At 39.3% G+C, this 17,500-nt stretch overlaps 2 protein-coding genes across 2 annotated transcripts in view; both read right to left on the reverse strand.

The window, feature by feature from the left end:
* Window positions 1-13,564, reverse strand: part of LOC137979107 (uncharacterized) — a 131,667-nt gene extending 118,103 nt beyond the window's left edge. The window contains exons 1-9 of the mRNA XM_068826294.1: window positions 13,326-13,564; window positions 12,719-12,835; window positions 12,332-12,431; window positions 10,557-10,635; window positions 8,466-8,596; window positions 6,102-6,223; window positions 4,552-4,752; window positions 3,557-3,667; window positions 2,179-2,346 (exon numbers count right to left, since the gene is read on the reverse strand). Of these exons, the coding sequence (XP_068682395.1) occupies window positions 2,179-2,346; window positions 3,557-3,667; window positions 4,552-4,752; window positions 6,102-6,223; window positions 8,466-8,596; window positions 10,557-10,635; window positions 12,332-12,431; window positions 12,719-12,835; window positions 13,326-13,471 (1,175 nt within the window). The 5' untranslated portion in view covers window positions 13,472-13,564. The remainder of the gene's footprint in view (window positions 1-2,178; window positions 2,347-3,556; window positions 3,668-4,551; window positions 4,753-6,101; window positions 6,224-8,465; window positions 8,597-10,556; window positions 10,636-12,331; window positions 12,432-12,718; window positions 12,836-13,325) is intronic.
* A 2,179-nt stretch (window positions 13,565-15,743) lies between these two features.
* Window positions 15,744-17,500, reverse strand: part of LOC137971337 (cyclic nucleotide-gated channel rod photoreceptor subunit alpha-like) — a 53,847-nt gene continuing 52,090 nt past the window's right edge. Inside the window, exons 13-14 of the mRNA XM_068818167.1 lie at window positions 17,412-17,500; window positions 15,744-16,385 (exon numbers count right to left, since the gene is read on the reverse strand). The exon at window positions 17,412-17,500 is cut by the window's right edge and continues 75 nt beyond it. Coding sequence (XP_068674268.1) covers window positions 16,239-16,385; window positions 17,412-17,500 — 236 coding nt within the window. The 3' untranslated portion in view covers window positions 15,744-16,238. The remainder of the gene's footprint in view (window positions 16,386-17,411) is intronic.

Genomic DNA, 17,500 nt, shown 5'->3' on the forward strand with positions numbered 1-17,500 from the left:
CGAGCTGATGGGGTGAGATTGGAAAGGATTTGGTCACATTTTTTTTTGGATGTTCAGGATCTTTTTCTCTGGTAGACTAAGTGCAAAGGCTAGTGAGTTTATGCAGAGACCCAGGAATGTCAATGACTGGCTGGGTACCAGGATGGATTTCTCCCAGTTTATGGTGAACCCTAGCCAGTGTAGAAGACCCAATATCAGCAACGTGTTGGCTTCTGAATCTTCTGCAGAGGAGCCCAGAATTAGGAAGTTGTCTAGGTAGAAGATAATTCGAATACCTCTCTCCCGTAGATAAGCAGCTAGGGGTCTTGATAGTTTTGCTAATATCCTGAGAGCTATTAGCTATTTAGCCTAAAAGGTAGACCTTGGAAGGCAAATGATCTGTTTTTCCATTGAAAAGAGAGGTACGTTTGGGAGGACTCGTGTAAGTGAACAGAGAGATAAGCATCCTTGAGGTCTATACATGTCATAAAGTGCCCCTTTTGAGGATTATCCGAACCAATAAAGCACAATGTTTGCTCAACTATACTCGTAATTTCCTCCATGGGACTTGGCGTCCTGATGATAGGGCATCATGTAATGAGCAGGGGAGTCCTGTTGAATTTAGGAGGGCCCATTGGATCAAAGCCATTTCCCTACCACGATTTTGCACGTCTTGGTTTGAATAGGGCTGATATGATTTACAATAGAAGGGTCCAATGTAGGAGTACTCAAGCAATCTACTGATAGAATATTGTAAGTATCACGAATTTGACAAACCTGCTTATAACTGAGTTTCCTACGAAATTATTTCGTTAGGAAAGATGATAATTTCTTTTGAGGTTGCCACGGAGATTGCGCAGAGTCCGGGTCGTGCGACAAAGTTGTAGAGTTGTTGTCAGTCACTTCGTTTCGTTGGGCCTGTTCAAGAGACTGAGAGGCATTTGCCTCGTGTAATGGCCTAGTGGCCGTATGTGAAGGTTTAATAGCCTTGTCTTTTGTTCGGGGCTCAGTAGGCAACGATAATATACAATAATAGTTCAATGCAGTATCAGAGTCAGCCAGAACAGAAATTTGGTCATCACTGGGATGAGATGGCGGGAAAATTCCCAAAGGTTCCTCGAAGCGAGATTCGATGATGGATATTCTGTCATTTTTCTTCGCCAAGTCTGTTTTGATTTGATGAAGAGAAGAAAGAATCGAAGCCAAAGTATTTCCATCCGTTAAAGGAGAAGGATTAGGAGTTTTACGTCTTTTAGGCGGACTCCTGCTCGCCGATCGTTCATGACGGCGGGAAGGCGAAGGCGAGTGATGTGATCGTTTTCGACGACACGTTGTGCTCTACGATCGAAAAAACTCCTCTTCAGTTTGCAAAAGAATCTTCAAGTGTATCTCTCGCCTCGCGGGGCGTCCAGATTATAGCTGAAAGTAAAGTAAAGCGACAAAGTATGCAGTAAATTGTACTTACCTATTTGTGGTTTCGAAGCACAGCAGAAAACAACGCAGAGGATCATGGGATCATGTGCAGGGGCACCATGGGATTACGTCATTTACTATTTTTGACCTGTCTTTGGTAGGGTCAGGCCCTCGTAGCGTTAAAAAGTGGTTCGCAGCACAAATAAGCGGAATTCTACCTGATGTCTTCTCATATATTTCGAACGGAGTTTGTGATATATAATCGAGATTGAGTAAGCCAATCAGAACGACAGAAACGTGACACACTACAATGAGAATTTAAAAATTAAGAATCATTCCATGAGCGTGCGTTGGGTATGATATGGTAAATAGCCAAAGATGAGCATAACTCTGAGTCAGTTGTCTTTAACCAATATATACAAAAAGCGCGAATGGAATAATTCTTTTGCTAAATCTAAATGAACTCTGAAGGTTCGGATCCTAGGAATTTTTTCATCCCACTAGAAAAAATAAAACTCAATTCATCTTCGCTACGAATCGCACTTCAGTCAGGATATGAGCTGAAATCCGACATTTAGTGAGCCAATCAGAAGCGTCATGGGCTTGTTACTCAGGTTGTACTTGATACAGACAATCAAGGCCGGGACATGTTTAAGGTCTTCATTGTCTTTTAATGCTCAGGCTCTGGAACCTTGGCAGCCCCAATCATTGGCACAATATTATTCAACGACTTGCTTCCTTTTCAAAGAAATTATGCACCAGGAGCAGTGATTCAAGTGTACTCACATATCCACTAGGCAAACAATGTCAAAAGAATAATTCAAAATCCACAATGGGATGCTGGTATGCAAAAAAGTCGCCTGGAACGATATTGTGAGAGGAAGGATACCAGCGACCACAAGCGATATGCCTTGCCACAGCTTGAAATACGAATTATCTGGCAAGATGGTGCGCCTACAAAGAGAGAATATTAGAAAAGACTTGAGAACTTTTTCAATTCCGTTCACGAATTTGTCGAACCTCTTTCAATGGCGGCTTACATTTAACTTGGGTGAATAGTCTAAATGACATTATTATCCAACTACATTGGTCACTGTACAGAAAACGCACAAAACGAGTACAAATATTCCATGATATTGTACAGTTAGTTATTGTATACTTGGTTATTCATTTTATAGTAGAAAACCGGTTTGACTACTTTAGGTTTTGACGTTGACCCTCGCTTGTCACGCACAGATCTGTGCCATGTTCTCGTTTGTTTATTGTTCATTAAATAGATTATAGATGTTTTGGTGTGTAGTATCGCTAAGTATTTTACTTGTTGTTTGTATGTTGACTAGCCCTAGCGGGCTACAGCACAACTCGTAAAAATACACAGAGATACTACACATCAAAACATCTAATAAGACATATTTACGCCGCACAGAATTTGTTTGAAACTTATGAAAACAAAAACGTTGGGAATTTCTTCATAACCGCTTGAAACCACCACTTAACGCGCCTAATTAGGGAATACTTCCTCAAAAAAAGCCTGTTCGCGTCAGGGAGTACATGATACCGGTATGGCTTTTATTACGGTAGGTTTTCATAGTATCCCAGCAGAACATCTCATATTGTTACGACAATTCTAATCTCTTACAACTAGCAGAACGAAGTCATAGTTACTTGGAATTGTTGCCCTCATTTTGGCTTAAAATATTCCTTTGCACTTAGAATCGAACCTCCCAACGAGATAAGAAAGGCTTGTTATCATTGAAACAAAACAAGATTTTATGCAGCATTCCATAAACGAACGAGATGCGGTAAGAGAGAAGTTGGGAGCACTAGTACCTGATTGAAAGCCATACAAGACACCCTCTTATCAATTCGAGAACCAAAAAAAAAAAGGTTCCGAAAACATGACCTTTGGGCTCCCGCCTTGGAAAATTAAGACATTAATCTTCACCGGTGATTTTCCGGGAGTTTCTATTTGCACAAGTAAACTGTCGTTGATCCCGGTGTCATTTAAGCAAGATTTGTCTCAAACAAATTAACCACCATTTTCCCCCATTTTTGACTAACAGAACCCTAAACATTGTGGCTGAATATAATACTCATATTACAACAGAATCCTACTGGAAAATCGTCCTAAAAAACTGTACAAAAACAACTTTAAATTAATAACCTCATGAGGAGAAAAGAAAATATTCTTAACACTGGATGCAAATCACGATACGGTTTGTCAAAATCTTCTTTTAGGTCCTTCACAACAGACATCAGGCCAATCTGTACTGAACTAAGAAAACAGAAGAAGGGAGGTTAGTCTGGTTGAAGCTCAAAAGGAATTGCTTTTAAGAAAAGAAAAAGAAAGCATAAATTTACGATTATGCTTTTAGTTTTACATAGCGCCTTTTAACATAGTGTCTTTTCGTCAGCGATCTCTTAAACAAAACGTCGTGCTTTGAGACTAGCTCACCACTTTTGGTTTTGGTGAAAGTTAATGATCCGTTAACCTTCATTAGCACTGCGAATATAGTTAACAGAGGTCAGAAGATAACAACGGGACCCAGAAAGGAGAGAAAAGGATATGGCGTAGAAAACGTTCACAACTGCGCGCAAAACGTCACATGAGATTACGTCATCAGGGAATGTCGCCTCATATTTTACACGGACGTCCTTTAATTCCTCCTTTCGTCGCTAACCATAGGATAAAGAAGAACTAGAAGGCCTGGTTAACATGCGGTTGTCCAAAGCACGCAGCGTTTATATCTATTCTTTACGCGATCTAGTCCTGCTTTATAGCAGTTTTCAAATGGCTGTCAAAAGAAATTACTCCATTGCAATTGCTACACTTAGTGAATGGTTTAAAAATCTTGCGCCAGTTTATCAACCAATGAGAAGGAAAACTTTTCCGCGCTTTGAACAAGTTACATTGAATTGCTTCGAATTTGGTTCATTTGCCTGTTTGCACCTGCTGTGATTGGTCGAAGTAATTACTTTGGTATTTGTTTTGTGAATTCAAAACCAATGCAAAGCCAAACCCGAACACCTTTTTCCCTCAACCAAGGCAAATTCAAAGGGTTTTTGTTTAGAGATCTGACATAACACATTATTCACCATTCAAAGGCACAGTAAAGCTCCTAGCTAATTCATAACATTAGCATTAAATCTTTTTCAAACCTCATTTCGGGTACCACACTGCCACCATTCTTATTCTTGCTCTTGTTGGACGATTCTGACGTTCCTGGTGTTCTGGATTGCTGCAGAAAGCTTGAAGACTCTATGGATTGCTGAGCCACGCATTTGACTGAAAATCGCCGGATCGCCGCCCTGTTTACGTCCTTAAAATACTCATTGTTTTTTCCGGCTTCAACAATTTGCCTGAATATGGAAAGATAATAAAACAAATCTGTTCGTAAACGTACTTACAGGTCACTAAAGAATAGGGAAGTTGTTGTTCTTATTTTCTGCGTCAGTAGCAGACAAGCCTATCGTTTTCTTGTCCGTCAGCAGAGAATTGAAAGTGCGTTGCATAATGAGTTATCTCTGAAAAATTTGAACCCGATATATCAGATAATCTCTGAGCAATAATGCTTTGGAAATTCGAAAGTCTGGAAAGAATGTATGGTATCATTGGCGCCTTGGCCACCCTAGAATTGATTAGTTTTTTTCATGGCTGATAACTGGCTCATTATCAAAGCTTCCCTTACACTATTATTCCGCACTGCTGAGAGAAGTTAACTTCAATTGCCCTGGAAAAACCAGGAGCTTTTTCACAATAATATGGTCATTACTGTTGAATGTTAAAAACAAGTATGTGGAACATCCAATAACCTAAGCGAGTGACGCACTCTGTTTATCTGAGACTTTCTTGTCAAGACTCAATTAACTGAATATCCATTGGCCGCTTTTATACCAACGACGCATAATTCGTCTGGGACGAGCTTGGGCATACATTTCTTTTTTCTTTAGTACGTCTTCGAAGACACACGAAACTGGATAGCTCGTTCGGACGCATTAAGCGGCTTATGCTCGTCTTTATACTAGACGAATTTAACAGACGCAGATTAAAAAAAAGTTGCTCAAGTTCGTGCCAGACGGATTCCCGCCTTTACACTAGATGGATAACATGAGAGACTCATCATTCGCCTGGACGTTTAGCGGCCGTGTTGAAAATTTAAGACGTAAAGACTGGATCTGATTTTGTATCGTCGTGGGATTTGAAAATAACCGGAATCGACCCTGCACTCGTTTCCTAAATGTCTGCATATTCAAAACTTGTCTTCACACAACCATATTTACATTGCTAAGTATCTTTTCTCCATTAGAGATGATTAGTATAAAAATCTGGGAGACACCACTGACGTGGCACACGAAATGTTCTCTTCCGGTTGCCGTCCGCGTCCCAAAAACGCGCGTGCTTAAGCTCCCTAATAAGAGCTAAGAACAGACCACAACACCAGGAAATCCGTTCCAAATTATTGGCGAATATAGGCCGTGGGTTTATTTACGTCCCACAGGGTTGTGAATATTGAAGGGGCCGGTTTTTTATGTTAATGCCACGAAATAGATTACAACTTAAAGAAAAAACAATATGCCCTCGTCAGTCAAGTCAGTTCTCCAGCTGCTTTAGGCTACTCTCTTATGTAAGCACACTAAACGTGCACCACAGCTGCAACAAAGAAACATTTCTTAAAACGGCTGTTACGCCCTCTTCAAATCACACAAACCTTTCCACAATAGGAAAATTGATTAGCACATCATCTAAATCAGGTTTCGTAAGCATGAGAATATCACAGAATGTTCTCGCTTTCACTGTAGCCAAGCGATATTCGCCAAACAGTAGGCCGACCTAAAAAGTACACGATATATGTCAACGAGAAAACTCTTAGTAGTCAATCTTATCCTGACCTGAAATGCCTATGATTGAATTCGTTTACGAAAGAATTAAAGGGAAAGTACGGTCTAGAAAAAGTTTCTCTAAATTACTAAAATCTTTCCCCAGAAATTCGAAAATAATTGCTGTTTTGTCCAGTTCCCTGTAAAAATGTGACAATAGCACTTTGAAGTTGCTTCTTTCGTGACTTGGAGAGCGCCATCTTGGATATGACGTGTTATGACGTAGCAATAGTCAACATACCAAGTTCTTCGTTCCGGGATCACTTTCTCAATGTTGTGTGACCTTTCTGCTCCAAGAAATCTAATCATCTAATGTAAGATGAACTATGGTAAACGGTCTTGTGGTTCAATAGCTAGTAGGTCAAGTAGGCTATAAGTGCGACAGAAACTCAAGTCACTTAATACTTGTAGATTCTCTGGTCAATCAAAATAGGCGGCAAAAATCAGCTAGAGCAAATTTAAACAAGACAAAAACCTTGAACATGCGACATAGAAATATTCCACAAGCGTACCTTCTTTTCTTTTCACTTCCTTTCTTCTGCCTGCACTGGATGGATAACATGAAAGACGTCTTTGATGCTTCAGCAAACGTATTTGTTTCGCCGACGAAACTTTCAGATGTTGCTCAATACACATAGCAAGGCTTTTTCACAGCAACAATTACCGCTGTTGAGGTCTTACGCTTTTGATGGGGATGAAACTAGACACATTTTCAGACTTCGAACACATATTGAAATAAAAAAAACAGAAGATTCCACCGGAAAATTAAAATTTAAAGAAAAGTTGGCCTGCGAAAATAAAACATTGATGGATTCCTTAAACCTGAAAACTGACTGCTATATTGTCTGTTCGGGTTTGTCATTTTGCCACAGAGGACTTCAAGCGGGATCTTCAGGTACATGAATATTGGTCTTGGTATTATTCGTTTCATACTGAAATCTCAGTCAACCAGTCCAAAATATCATTATATTGGAGCAAGAAAACTGAATCAAGTAATATATAGACGACTTTCACTGTTATGTGCTTTTCCAGGCAGTAAAATAAACAACTTGAAATGTAATTAAATCTTGTTAGCTTTATAGACACTACTGAAACGGAGAAATGCTTGACTATTGCCACGTCATAGCCTCCTTTGCATACACAAAAACAAAGATGGCGGATTTCAATTTAAAACTGCCCATTTTTGAAGCGTTATTCTTGGCTATTTACACATGAAGCTCAAATGAGTGGTCAAGTATCATAATGACAATGTAGGTAAAGAACTTTCGATTTTTCTAACGCGATTTTTCATGGAGTTTTAACCCTGTTGCCTCACTGACAACTATAACTAATACAATATATTATAAGAGAAGCAATCACTAGAACCCCCAAGAAAAACAGCTAAAGGCGGCGGAAAAACACACAAAAGACTAGAACCCCAGGAAATAAAGCAAAGTAAGCGGTGCGTTCTATCTTTCAAGTACAGTTTGCTACATACAGGTCCTTGTAATTTCTTATGCTCATCAGCTTGGGTACCTGTAGCTCGATTAGCTCACCAAGTAACATGGCTGGAAGCTATTTACCCACGGCTCGGCGGCCCTGTTTATCAACCGAAGCATAAAAAACCGTTTGCATATTAAGAAGAGACTTTAATTCCGGAAAGTCTGGATTGCAGGTTTGTGCGTAGATTTCAAGCATAAATCTGATGTTTTCTTGAATTATTGTTGTTATCGGAAGTAACGTGTTCATCTTCTGAATGTGTGCAAAGACCTTGGCGAAAGAGCGTGCCAGTTGGAGAAAAATTCAAGTTAAGTATCTCTAGCAACTAATTAAGAAGCAGCGAATCGTTCAAATTGTGTTATTTTTCTTGTAGGTGGCTAAGATAATCATCACCTATATGCGTTTGAATTGTGTTTAATGCATTGTAGCTGGTCGTGTGCCGAAAGCACACTGCACGACAAATGATATCTGTTATTCACGAAACTGAAGATGAAGCCATGAATATTTGAAGCACACTTAGAACTACTGCCGACAAATGTTGGATGTTTTATCATTCAAGTTCGTGTGATCTTGTTACTAAAGAAACAGTAATCCGCTCTTTCTTTTTAATTACGCCCTGCGCAGTTTTTCCACCACTTAATTATGCACTGAGAGCAACATTTTAAGAGTGGGACTCCGGGAGGGTTGGAGCGAGAAAGCGTTATCACAACACAGACCTCTCCAAAGTAGGCTCCAGGCCCCAGAGTTGTTACCACGGTGACGTTATCATCTCCTATAACATCAACCAGACCTCGTCTAACGCAGTACATCTCTCGACCCATGTCTCCAGCGTGAATGATGCAATCACCTAAAATGGCAAAAGGCTTAAAATCAGGTACGTGGCCTTGTTAAGCTTTATAAGTGTTTTTATCTCTCAAAATCACTGACAGTGATCACATTGTTGATCAAATATTTAAAGCCGATTAAATGAATGTGCCATCAGTGAAAAGCTGCTTTTTTGTTAACATTTTGCAAGGGATGATATCGTTGTCGTCACCTATTGTTATTAATGTGCCAACCAGAGCCTGGTCTTTTGTTTCTGTGGTGGTACATTTGAATAACAAAAGCAATGTTTGCAAACAGATATCTTCCCTATTGTTACTTACTAGTTAATAAGTAAGTAATCGTGTAGATATAAATTCAAATTTATATTAACCGTCACTTCTGTGGATTCGTGTAAAAGCATACAAAACGCAAAGTAACTAGATAGTTTCAATTTAGGGATGCGTTTGCCTCTGATCATTGTGTTTAGCTGGAAAGGTCTAGTTTCGCGGCAAAATCAATCTAAGAATAATTCTGTCTGTGAAAACACCGTTACACAAATACAATGAAGTTGACGCCCCTGGATATGGGCTCTTGCGAAAAATCAAATCAAAGATCCTCCTATAGCTACGAAAAATACATTTGCTTGGTAATATGGTCCATATAGATCGCGTAAACTGGGCTAGAAGGAATTCGTGACAAGCCCTTCCACATAACCCACCCTCTTTCTTTGTCATAGTAAGCAGCTCCAACACTGGTAATTTTGCTCGCGGAAAGCGCATTAAAAACTCTGGTTATAAATAAACAAATGCAATAACCAATGCCGTTGTCAGTTACTCTACTATAGCTATGGGAACGCATTTTCAATCGTTGATAACTGGTGTTGTGAGGCGCCTGGCAGATTAATATGAATTATAAATAATTAGGATAGTACGAGCACTCTTATTGGTCAATAGCTGTGTTTTGATGAGAGTATGTAAACACGACTATGATATCACGCGAATTTTGATTAGTTATGTCTTGTCAGAGGCGCGTTAGCATTTTACTTCATTTAAAATAATTATTTACAAGGCTAATTTCTTTTAAAGGTAAAGACCGGAACGTTTTCGACATAACGTCATCATCAGGGTATTAGAGCAGGTAATAAGCCATTTCCGAGTTCATGTGCGCCTCTTCTTCAAAGCGAGTCTAAGTGCGGGGTTTTTCATTTAAAACTTAGTTTTTATTCATATGTAAAATAGAACTAATGACCATCACAAAAACTTCGCACTTAGACTCTCCTTGAAGAGGAGGAAGACGTGAACTCGGAAATGGTCAATTATCGATGAGAAAAGTTTCGCGACATAGGATTTGATTTGTCTATTCAAACTAGGCTTCAGTTGTTGGATCATTAGGCCTTTAAGGATTTTACGCTTATAAAAAGATTTGGCCGTGCAGAGAATAAACAGCCAAAAGAGCGCGAAGGATTCTCGCGAAGGTGACGGGAAGGTTCAGAGTAATTAGAAGTGTTGGAATGTTCGTCGATTCGTATTTGCACATTCCCCGTGATCTCACCAATGTAACTATCACCGAAAGAACAGTCCCCTTTATAAACTATATGTGATTTGTGAACGTTTTTACCTTTGACATTGAAAAAGCTTTTAATTTGTCTAGTTTGCCATAGGATGATGAAAATAACTTGGAAATAAAAGATTTGCTAAGTCTTTCATTTCTGTTACAATAAGTCATTTGTCGAATTAATCTTGAGAAATATTTTACAACAGCAATAGAGGACTTTTCTCCGTGTTTGCATAGCCTCATCTAAACACTCTGGGAGTTGGCAGAATTCTCGACAGTTAAGCAAACCAGTCCTTCGAATTCGTCTCGGGTTTGCATAAATATCTCGAATTCGCCCAATTCCCCCTATTGTTTAGATGAGGATACGCAAACACGGAAAAAATCCCCTATTGCTGAAATAGTGATTTTCTTTTTCTTTATCTCAGATTTTAAAGCACGAGCTTAGTTACCTGGGGAGAAAATGTATGAAGTAGTTTTCAGTGACAACTCGCGTATTAAATTCACATCTGTCTCCATAAACAATGGAACCTGGAAAAAATATAAAGAATTCTTGGATTAAGTGAATTTTTGTCAGAACGCACTTGGGCGTACTTGGGAAAAATCCGAGTACTTCTGTACTGTAGTCGAACATATGACGTCTCGATTACTGGTTGGGAGGCTGTACGTACCTCTGAACTACATTTAGCTGACGGACGTACATCCTGTATCATTTTTGGACATAAACCAGGCGAAAGTTGAAAATTTTGTGCAGATGATATTTTTCCGCTCAGTCTTCTATGGTTATTTATTTCAGTTTGACAATGGTCAGACTATAAATAGTTCTGGAAAAAATTAGCCCAAACAGCCACTCGTAAAAGTATGAATTTTTGATTCTGAAAAGATTTCCTTTCAACTTGTTCTGCATAAAGAAAGAGAAATTTAGAATCTTTGCAAAGTTACATGCATCCTTTCTTTTTTCTGGATGCAAATTCATGTGTTGAAATAAAGTATAAACAGTCACGTAGCAATGATTTCCCTACACCAACCATAAACTCACAATTCTGTAAAAAAAACAAAAAAAAAAATTATATACATATATATATATATATATATATATATATATATATATAAATATATATATATATATATATATACGTATATATATATATAATTATATATATATATATATATATATATATATATATATAATTATATATATATATATATATATATATATATATATATATAACTGGATTTGTCAAAAGGTGCCTGAAAAAATTGTGAAACCAAGCCAAGTCTGCTGCCGTTACAAAGTTTAAAAAACCTACTCTCCCCACCCCTGTGCTTTGGTCAGACAACTGGCAATCACAACCCCCACGCCACACTGCGGGCTCACTCTAATTGGTGATCAAAGGCAAACAATCATTTAGGCCTACACTAGTCCAGAAAAATTGCCAAGGCATGCTACACCGTAAAGTCTCACTTAACAAGGCCACAAACTCTAACTGCAGTTAAAGTCACAAAGTAGCAACCCCCCCAGCCCTGTGGTTTGACACACAACTCAGAGTTACAACAGTCCCTGGGCTGTTTGGCAAAGCAGGCCTTGACGGCAAGCCCCCTCAATTTTGAGCGGCCACAATAGCTTGAACACGGACTGCGCCCGTGCTCAAGTGAAAACTGCAGCGGCTACGTTTTTGCGAATTCGCTCAGATATATATATATATATATATATATATATATATATATATATATATATATATAACTGAATAAATGTTTGAAAGAAAATTTGCCCTGAGCGGGATTTGAACCCACGTCCCCCCATTACTAGTCGGGTGTGATCACCACTACACCACCAGGACAACCATGCTGGCAACACAGCCATCGAAGATGTGATTTACGTGGTTTAAGGCGTGGGCCTCCCGGGAAATTTTCTTTCGAGGTGACAAAGTAGGGGAGCCTATAACTGCACTTGAAACCCAACTAAGGATCAACTTAATGATACACGACCGTAGTCAACTTAGCGGATGACAAGGAAGGATCCTAGAAGGATACAGGCTAATTTTAATTTTAGAGAGAGTGTAGGAGAGAAACCCTGACAATGCACACCCCAAATAATCATATTTTTAACTGAATAAATGTGTGAAAGAAAATTTGCCCTGAGCGGGATTTGAACCCACGTCCCCCCATTACTAGTCGGGTGTGATCACCATATGATTCATTCCAATGTGCTCAAACTTTCCATTACCTTTTCTAAAACGTCCTTAGCTTGCTCATAGGTGACATCCTGTTGCAGAATAAGGGGCATATCTCCGATGAGATGCTTAACTCCAGGGATGGCTTCGCCTCTAAAGAAAAAAAAATTCTCGTCCTTATTGTACCGAAAGAAATGTTACACATTAATTCTGGTGAATGAAACGAAGGGATTTATTAATCGATGGTGACTTGAGGATACTCGGAAAAGATCAAAGTGCTCCTTTGCGGAAATCGAACCTACGATCTTCCGATTTACTAGTTCGGATGCTCTACCACTGAGAGGAGTCTCATGGGTATGAAACATATTAAGAGCGACCTACGCCATAGCATCTGCACTTCACCAATAATGAATTTTGGTTGCCATGTTGGTTCCTTTTACCTATGAACTCTCCAAAGAATGGATAGGTAAGTCTCAGTTCTCTCCATCAGCGACTTGCTCAGATTTTGCTCCTCCATAAACTGGAGAGCTGCCGTCATTTTAGCAAAGAATTCCGTTCTGGTGAAAAGGAAAAAGATCATTTACTTTCATTTTAACCATGCACTTTCAAATTTACTGGTCCCAATGCTAATGGAGTTTAATTTGTCTTCAGTCGCCTCCGATTGAACTCCTTCCTCCCGCGAAGCGAAAGGTGCTGGGAACAAGGCTGTTGTAATTCAATGACGATTTCATCAGCTGACCAGGTTTTAGGATTTGGCGATGGATCTTTCTGATTCCGTTTGTTGAATTTTTTTTCTTGGATAGCTTGCTCATACTATAAAATTCGATTTACAAGTTTCCATAAGCCCCGTAGACGTTTACTGTCGGCTGGCTGAATTATAGCTTATCGGCTTTTCAAGGCGAGTACAAGTGCAAGCGAAGGATGTTTTGTACATAAGGTTGCATTTATTTATGGTGACTAATTCCAAATTGCGTGAAAAATAATATTTTTTTATACATCAAAAGGATGCAAAGAGGTTTAAGAGAAAATGATCCCTTTCTTACTCACTTTGGTGCAGCTGAGTTTGCAATGGTGGCAGCGATACTACTGAGGCAGTAGCCATACAGCAAGAGCCCTGCGAGCATGACAGCTATGCAAATCAGCTGAGTATCTGAATCGTGGGCGTGGATGTCTCCGTAACCTGTAGATGACATCGTCGCGGCTGCCCAATAAAGAGTTGCGACATAGTCACTGACGCCGGCAACAAGGCCATCACGGCCAATGTGTTGAGCCCAGCTTGTAGGAGTACAACTAAAGTATAAACAACTTAAATATGAGAAATTTGGCAAGAAAATTTTCGAAAAAATCATTACTATTTGTTAAGGAATTGTATGGTGTAATTAAGGGCAATTTACGTTCATCTTTCTGCTGAAGTACTAGTAACTATATAGAAGACATTTATCTCAAACACTTTGTCTTGTGCACTTTTCTGTCAAGTTGTTTTTGCTTGCGTATACCTATCACACCTCTCTTACACCAATCTCGGAAACGAAAAAGGGTGATTGACAGTGCCTGCGTTTGTACAAACATTAGGGAGCTTAAGCACATCGTACAAGACGTTGTTTTCAACACGGACGCCAAGTAGCCGAAGTGAAACTGGGTCGAGACCGGCGTCTGTGACTTGACTTGTTTGCGTTAAGGTGATTCCCTAGTAATGCAATGCGCGTCCTGTTCTGTACATAACATACACAGCGTAGGCCACGTTCGTATTCAGGCATGGCTAAGAGGCTTTATGGTCAAATTTTACGGCTCAGTTCTGTTTTCTTCGTCTCACAAGTCTCAACGGATATTTCTAAACAAAACAATGTTTAAATTTAACCATAAAGACTCGTAGCCATGTGTGAAGATTGATATATCGAACATGGCCAAAAACATTTCAAAATGGCGATCTTTCGTGCGGGAAAGCTCGCTAGAAAGAAGAATAGCCTTTTTTAGAGCATGTCAGTAAAGAGCAAAACGGGAAACTATTTAGACTCTAGCAGAACAAGAAGTCGAGTGATAGCCTTGATGATGCTAAAGTGTCATTTCAGTGCGAGAGTGAAAGTGAAACCACGCTATCGGGGGGACGTGTTGTCGAGGGGTCGAGCTTGGTTTGCTTCCTTTTTCTCCTAAACGAGGTTGGTGACCTATCTTTTTCTTGGCATAATTTTATTCTCTTACTTCTCCTCTTTGTGCTGCAAAAAAAATTAAAAAATTAACGTTGGAAAAAAAAGTTACAGGGAAAAAAGTATTCGTAGCCATCACTCGTGGACACAAAATTGAAAAGAAGACTTGTGCCGGTGCCATAAAATAAACATTAAATTATTCATTTTGAACAATACAATACACCTGTTTTGTTATTTCAAAAATTACGTCAAAGCTGTGCTTCCTGTTCCTGCAAAACGTAGCGTGAACCGATGGAACAAACTTGTCTTAGATGGATGAAGTCGCAATGATTAAATGAGTAACTTGAGCAAGTTATATCTCGCAAACGAGCTTGGTGACCTATCTTTTTAACTGCACATTTTGAGTCACCATAATGTAGGGAACAATCGAGAAAAGTTTAAAGAAAATCTTACGACAACTTCTGTTACTAAGGAATCACGTTAAGCATGTCGCGTCAGTGATTTCACGGCATCTCTAGTTAATTGTAGTCACAGCACTTTTGATTCTTTGTCTTCTTTCTTAATACTGAATCTTGACTTCTTTAAGAAAGGCAAGAGTTGCTTTTTTAGAGCTACGATCAAAGATTGATTTCAGAGGATGAACTTATTGTTTTATTGCAAGTGAACACGGCTACAAATTCTCAATCCAGTTACGATCGATAATCCTGAAATGATTCTGAATGTAAAGCAAAGTTCAGATCTGCCAGTGTTAGCTGATTTGTCCAATCCATTTGGCACATTTCTGTAAAGGAAAGCAAATGACAAATAAAAATGAAGCGTTCCAAAAAAGAAATTAAATTTGACGGTCATTAAAATTTTCCAAAATTTAACATGGTCTTTTAGTGGAAACGGTCATTAAAATTTTTCAAAATTTAACATGGTCTTTCTGGAAACGTTGTCTAAGCATTTTCAGCGCATTAAAATTTAAGAACACAAACACATACAAACTTACTCTAGGTTTTTTGGTCTCGGCGTCTGCAGCGCTGTTGTTCATCAGCCGGTAGAAGTGACAAAGAAGAGTTTTTTAAAATAAATCATAGCAATTAGAAAGTTGATTGGTCCAGCATTAGCAGGAAAACAACAAAAATCAACCAAAAAAACCAACTAAAATGAACTAACCTTCTCGCGTTTTTGTTTTTCACCACAGACGCCAAATAGCCAGCTTTGAGGTTTGTGACCTGACGTCTGTGACGTGTAACGTCACTTTCTTTGCAAAATCACTTCCGGTCACCGTCCGTGTTGACAAAAATTTCTCGTGCTTACCTAAGGACCCTAGTTTTAGGCTTTTATTTTCTTCTTCTCGGCTACTACGCACATGGGTTCAACTCTAGCATATGACAACACCATTTTTGCGTCTTTGACATTGCCAAATAAAATATAACAATTTCGTTGGCTTTCCATAATTTACTGTTTTTATAATTGTTTTTTTATGCATAGCATACTAGAACGCTCTCGCCGAAAACTTTTAACTGTTGGTTCTCTACTTTGTTTCGTAGGTTTTTCTTCGGGCACTCCTGTTCAGTCATGCCTTCATCTGCCTAAGATGGCTCAAACCAATTTTGAGAACTTTCAAAACATCTACCGTGCTCATAAATTACGAAATGCGCTCGCGTTCATATGATTATGGGTGAGTAATCTGCTGGCAGATCGATGTCGAAATCGTTCATTAATCAAACAAACTTTTTGCTTCGTTAAACCAATTTTTTAATAGGCGATGCTCTTACTGTAGCTGACATCGCTACTCAAAGTTCCCCCTTACTGGTCAATTTAAAAGTACTTACGTTTCTCCATGGCAATTGTCTAGAAACCAAATACAACCGCTAATGTGAGTGACCAACAGAATGTACAAAGTGAACTTCAGCGCTCGTACTTTGGCAATGTCAAAATGCAGACTATTCTCCAGGTTTGAGAAGAAACGTGGAATCTGTTTAGCAGGAGGAAGGAGACAAAAACATTTGACAAACGTAGCCTTCGAGAAGACAAACCGATTCTTCTTTCTTATCTCTACAGGTTTCCCCTTTTCTTCCCCCCCCCCCCCCCCTCCTGTCTTTCTCCTCGCTCAACCCTCTCTCTGTCCCTCTCTCTCGTATACTTAACAATTATTCCTCGAGCCCGAATGGGCTCTGAGGCAATAGCCCATGAGGCCGAAGGCCGAATGGGCTATTGACTCAGAGGCCATGAGGGCGAGAGGAATAATTGTTTTTGTAAAATCCAACTAGTTGGTCAAAAAAATATCGAGACAAAACATCTTTCGCTAGTTAAAGCTAGACTTTAATTGTTGTTTTCGTTTTCAAAGCCGGCGCTTTTCACTACTAGTGGGCTATAACAAATAGCCTACTAGTACCTCAACCAATCAGAACGCAGCATTGATAATAGACCACTAGTTGGATTTTACTAAAATAGAATACACTATCTGTAGTGACGTTTAGGACTATAGGTTGCTTTCTAAATTAGCTCTAGAACAAGACTTATAATCATCGTGTTTTCATGTTTGACCTTGTTTCATGCTCATATACTACCCAATCAGACTCTTGGGCGATTTACCGGCGATTCCTATCATAAAAATGGCCAACGCACTGAGACAAGAGAATCACAATCGATTTGCACCTGAAAAAGCGTAGAACCAGTAGCACAGAACTAACATACATGCATACATACTTAGTTGACTACTCTGCACAGGGGCTTTCCGGGCCAATAAAACACGTCAATTAATACAGAACAGAACATTCAACAACAACTATTAAGAATCCCAATCGGCCGGAGGCAAACTAGTTGGCTATTTACAAGCGCAGCTGAGAAGTTGATTCAGGGACTACCAGGAACAAATTCAACCAGTGGTCAGAACTTGGCTTGAACCCGGGATCCCGGATCTCAAAGCAAGCGCCCTAACCACTGGGCCTGACTGCCTACACAAAAGGACTATTGTAAATTTTTGGCTCGTGAAACATACCCTGATTGCCTTTAAAAGTCGATTGAGGCGCAGGAATGAAAATGAATGCCACTTGTCATGGAGATTCGTCTGAGTGACAGCAAAAATCT

The sequence above is a fragment of the Montipora foliosa genome, chromosome 1 (assembly GCF_036669935.1).
Source record: "Montipora foliosa isolate CH-2021 chromosome 1, ASM3666993v2, whole genome shotgun sequence".
Taxonomy (NCBI): domain Eukaryota; kingdom Metazoa; phylum Cnidaria; class Anthozoa; order Scleractinia; family Acroporidae; genus Montipora; species Montipora foliosa.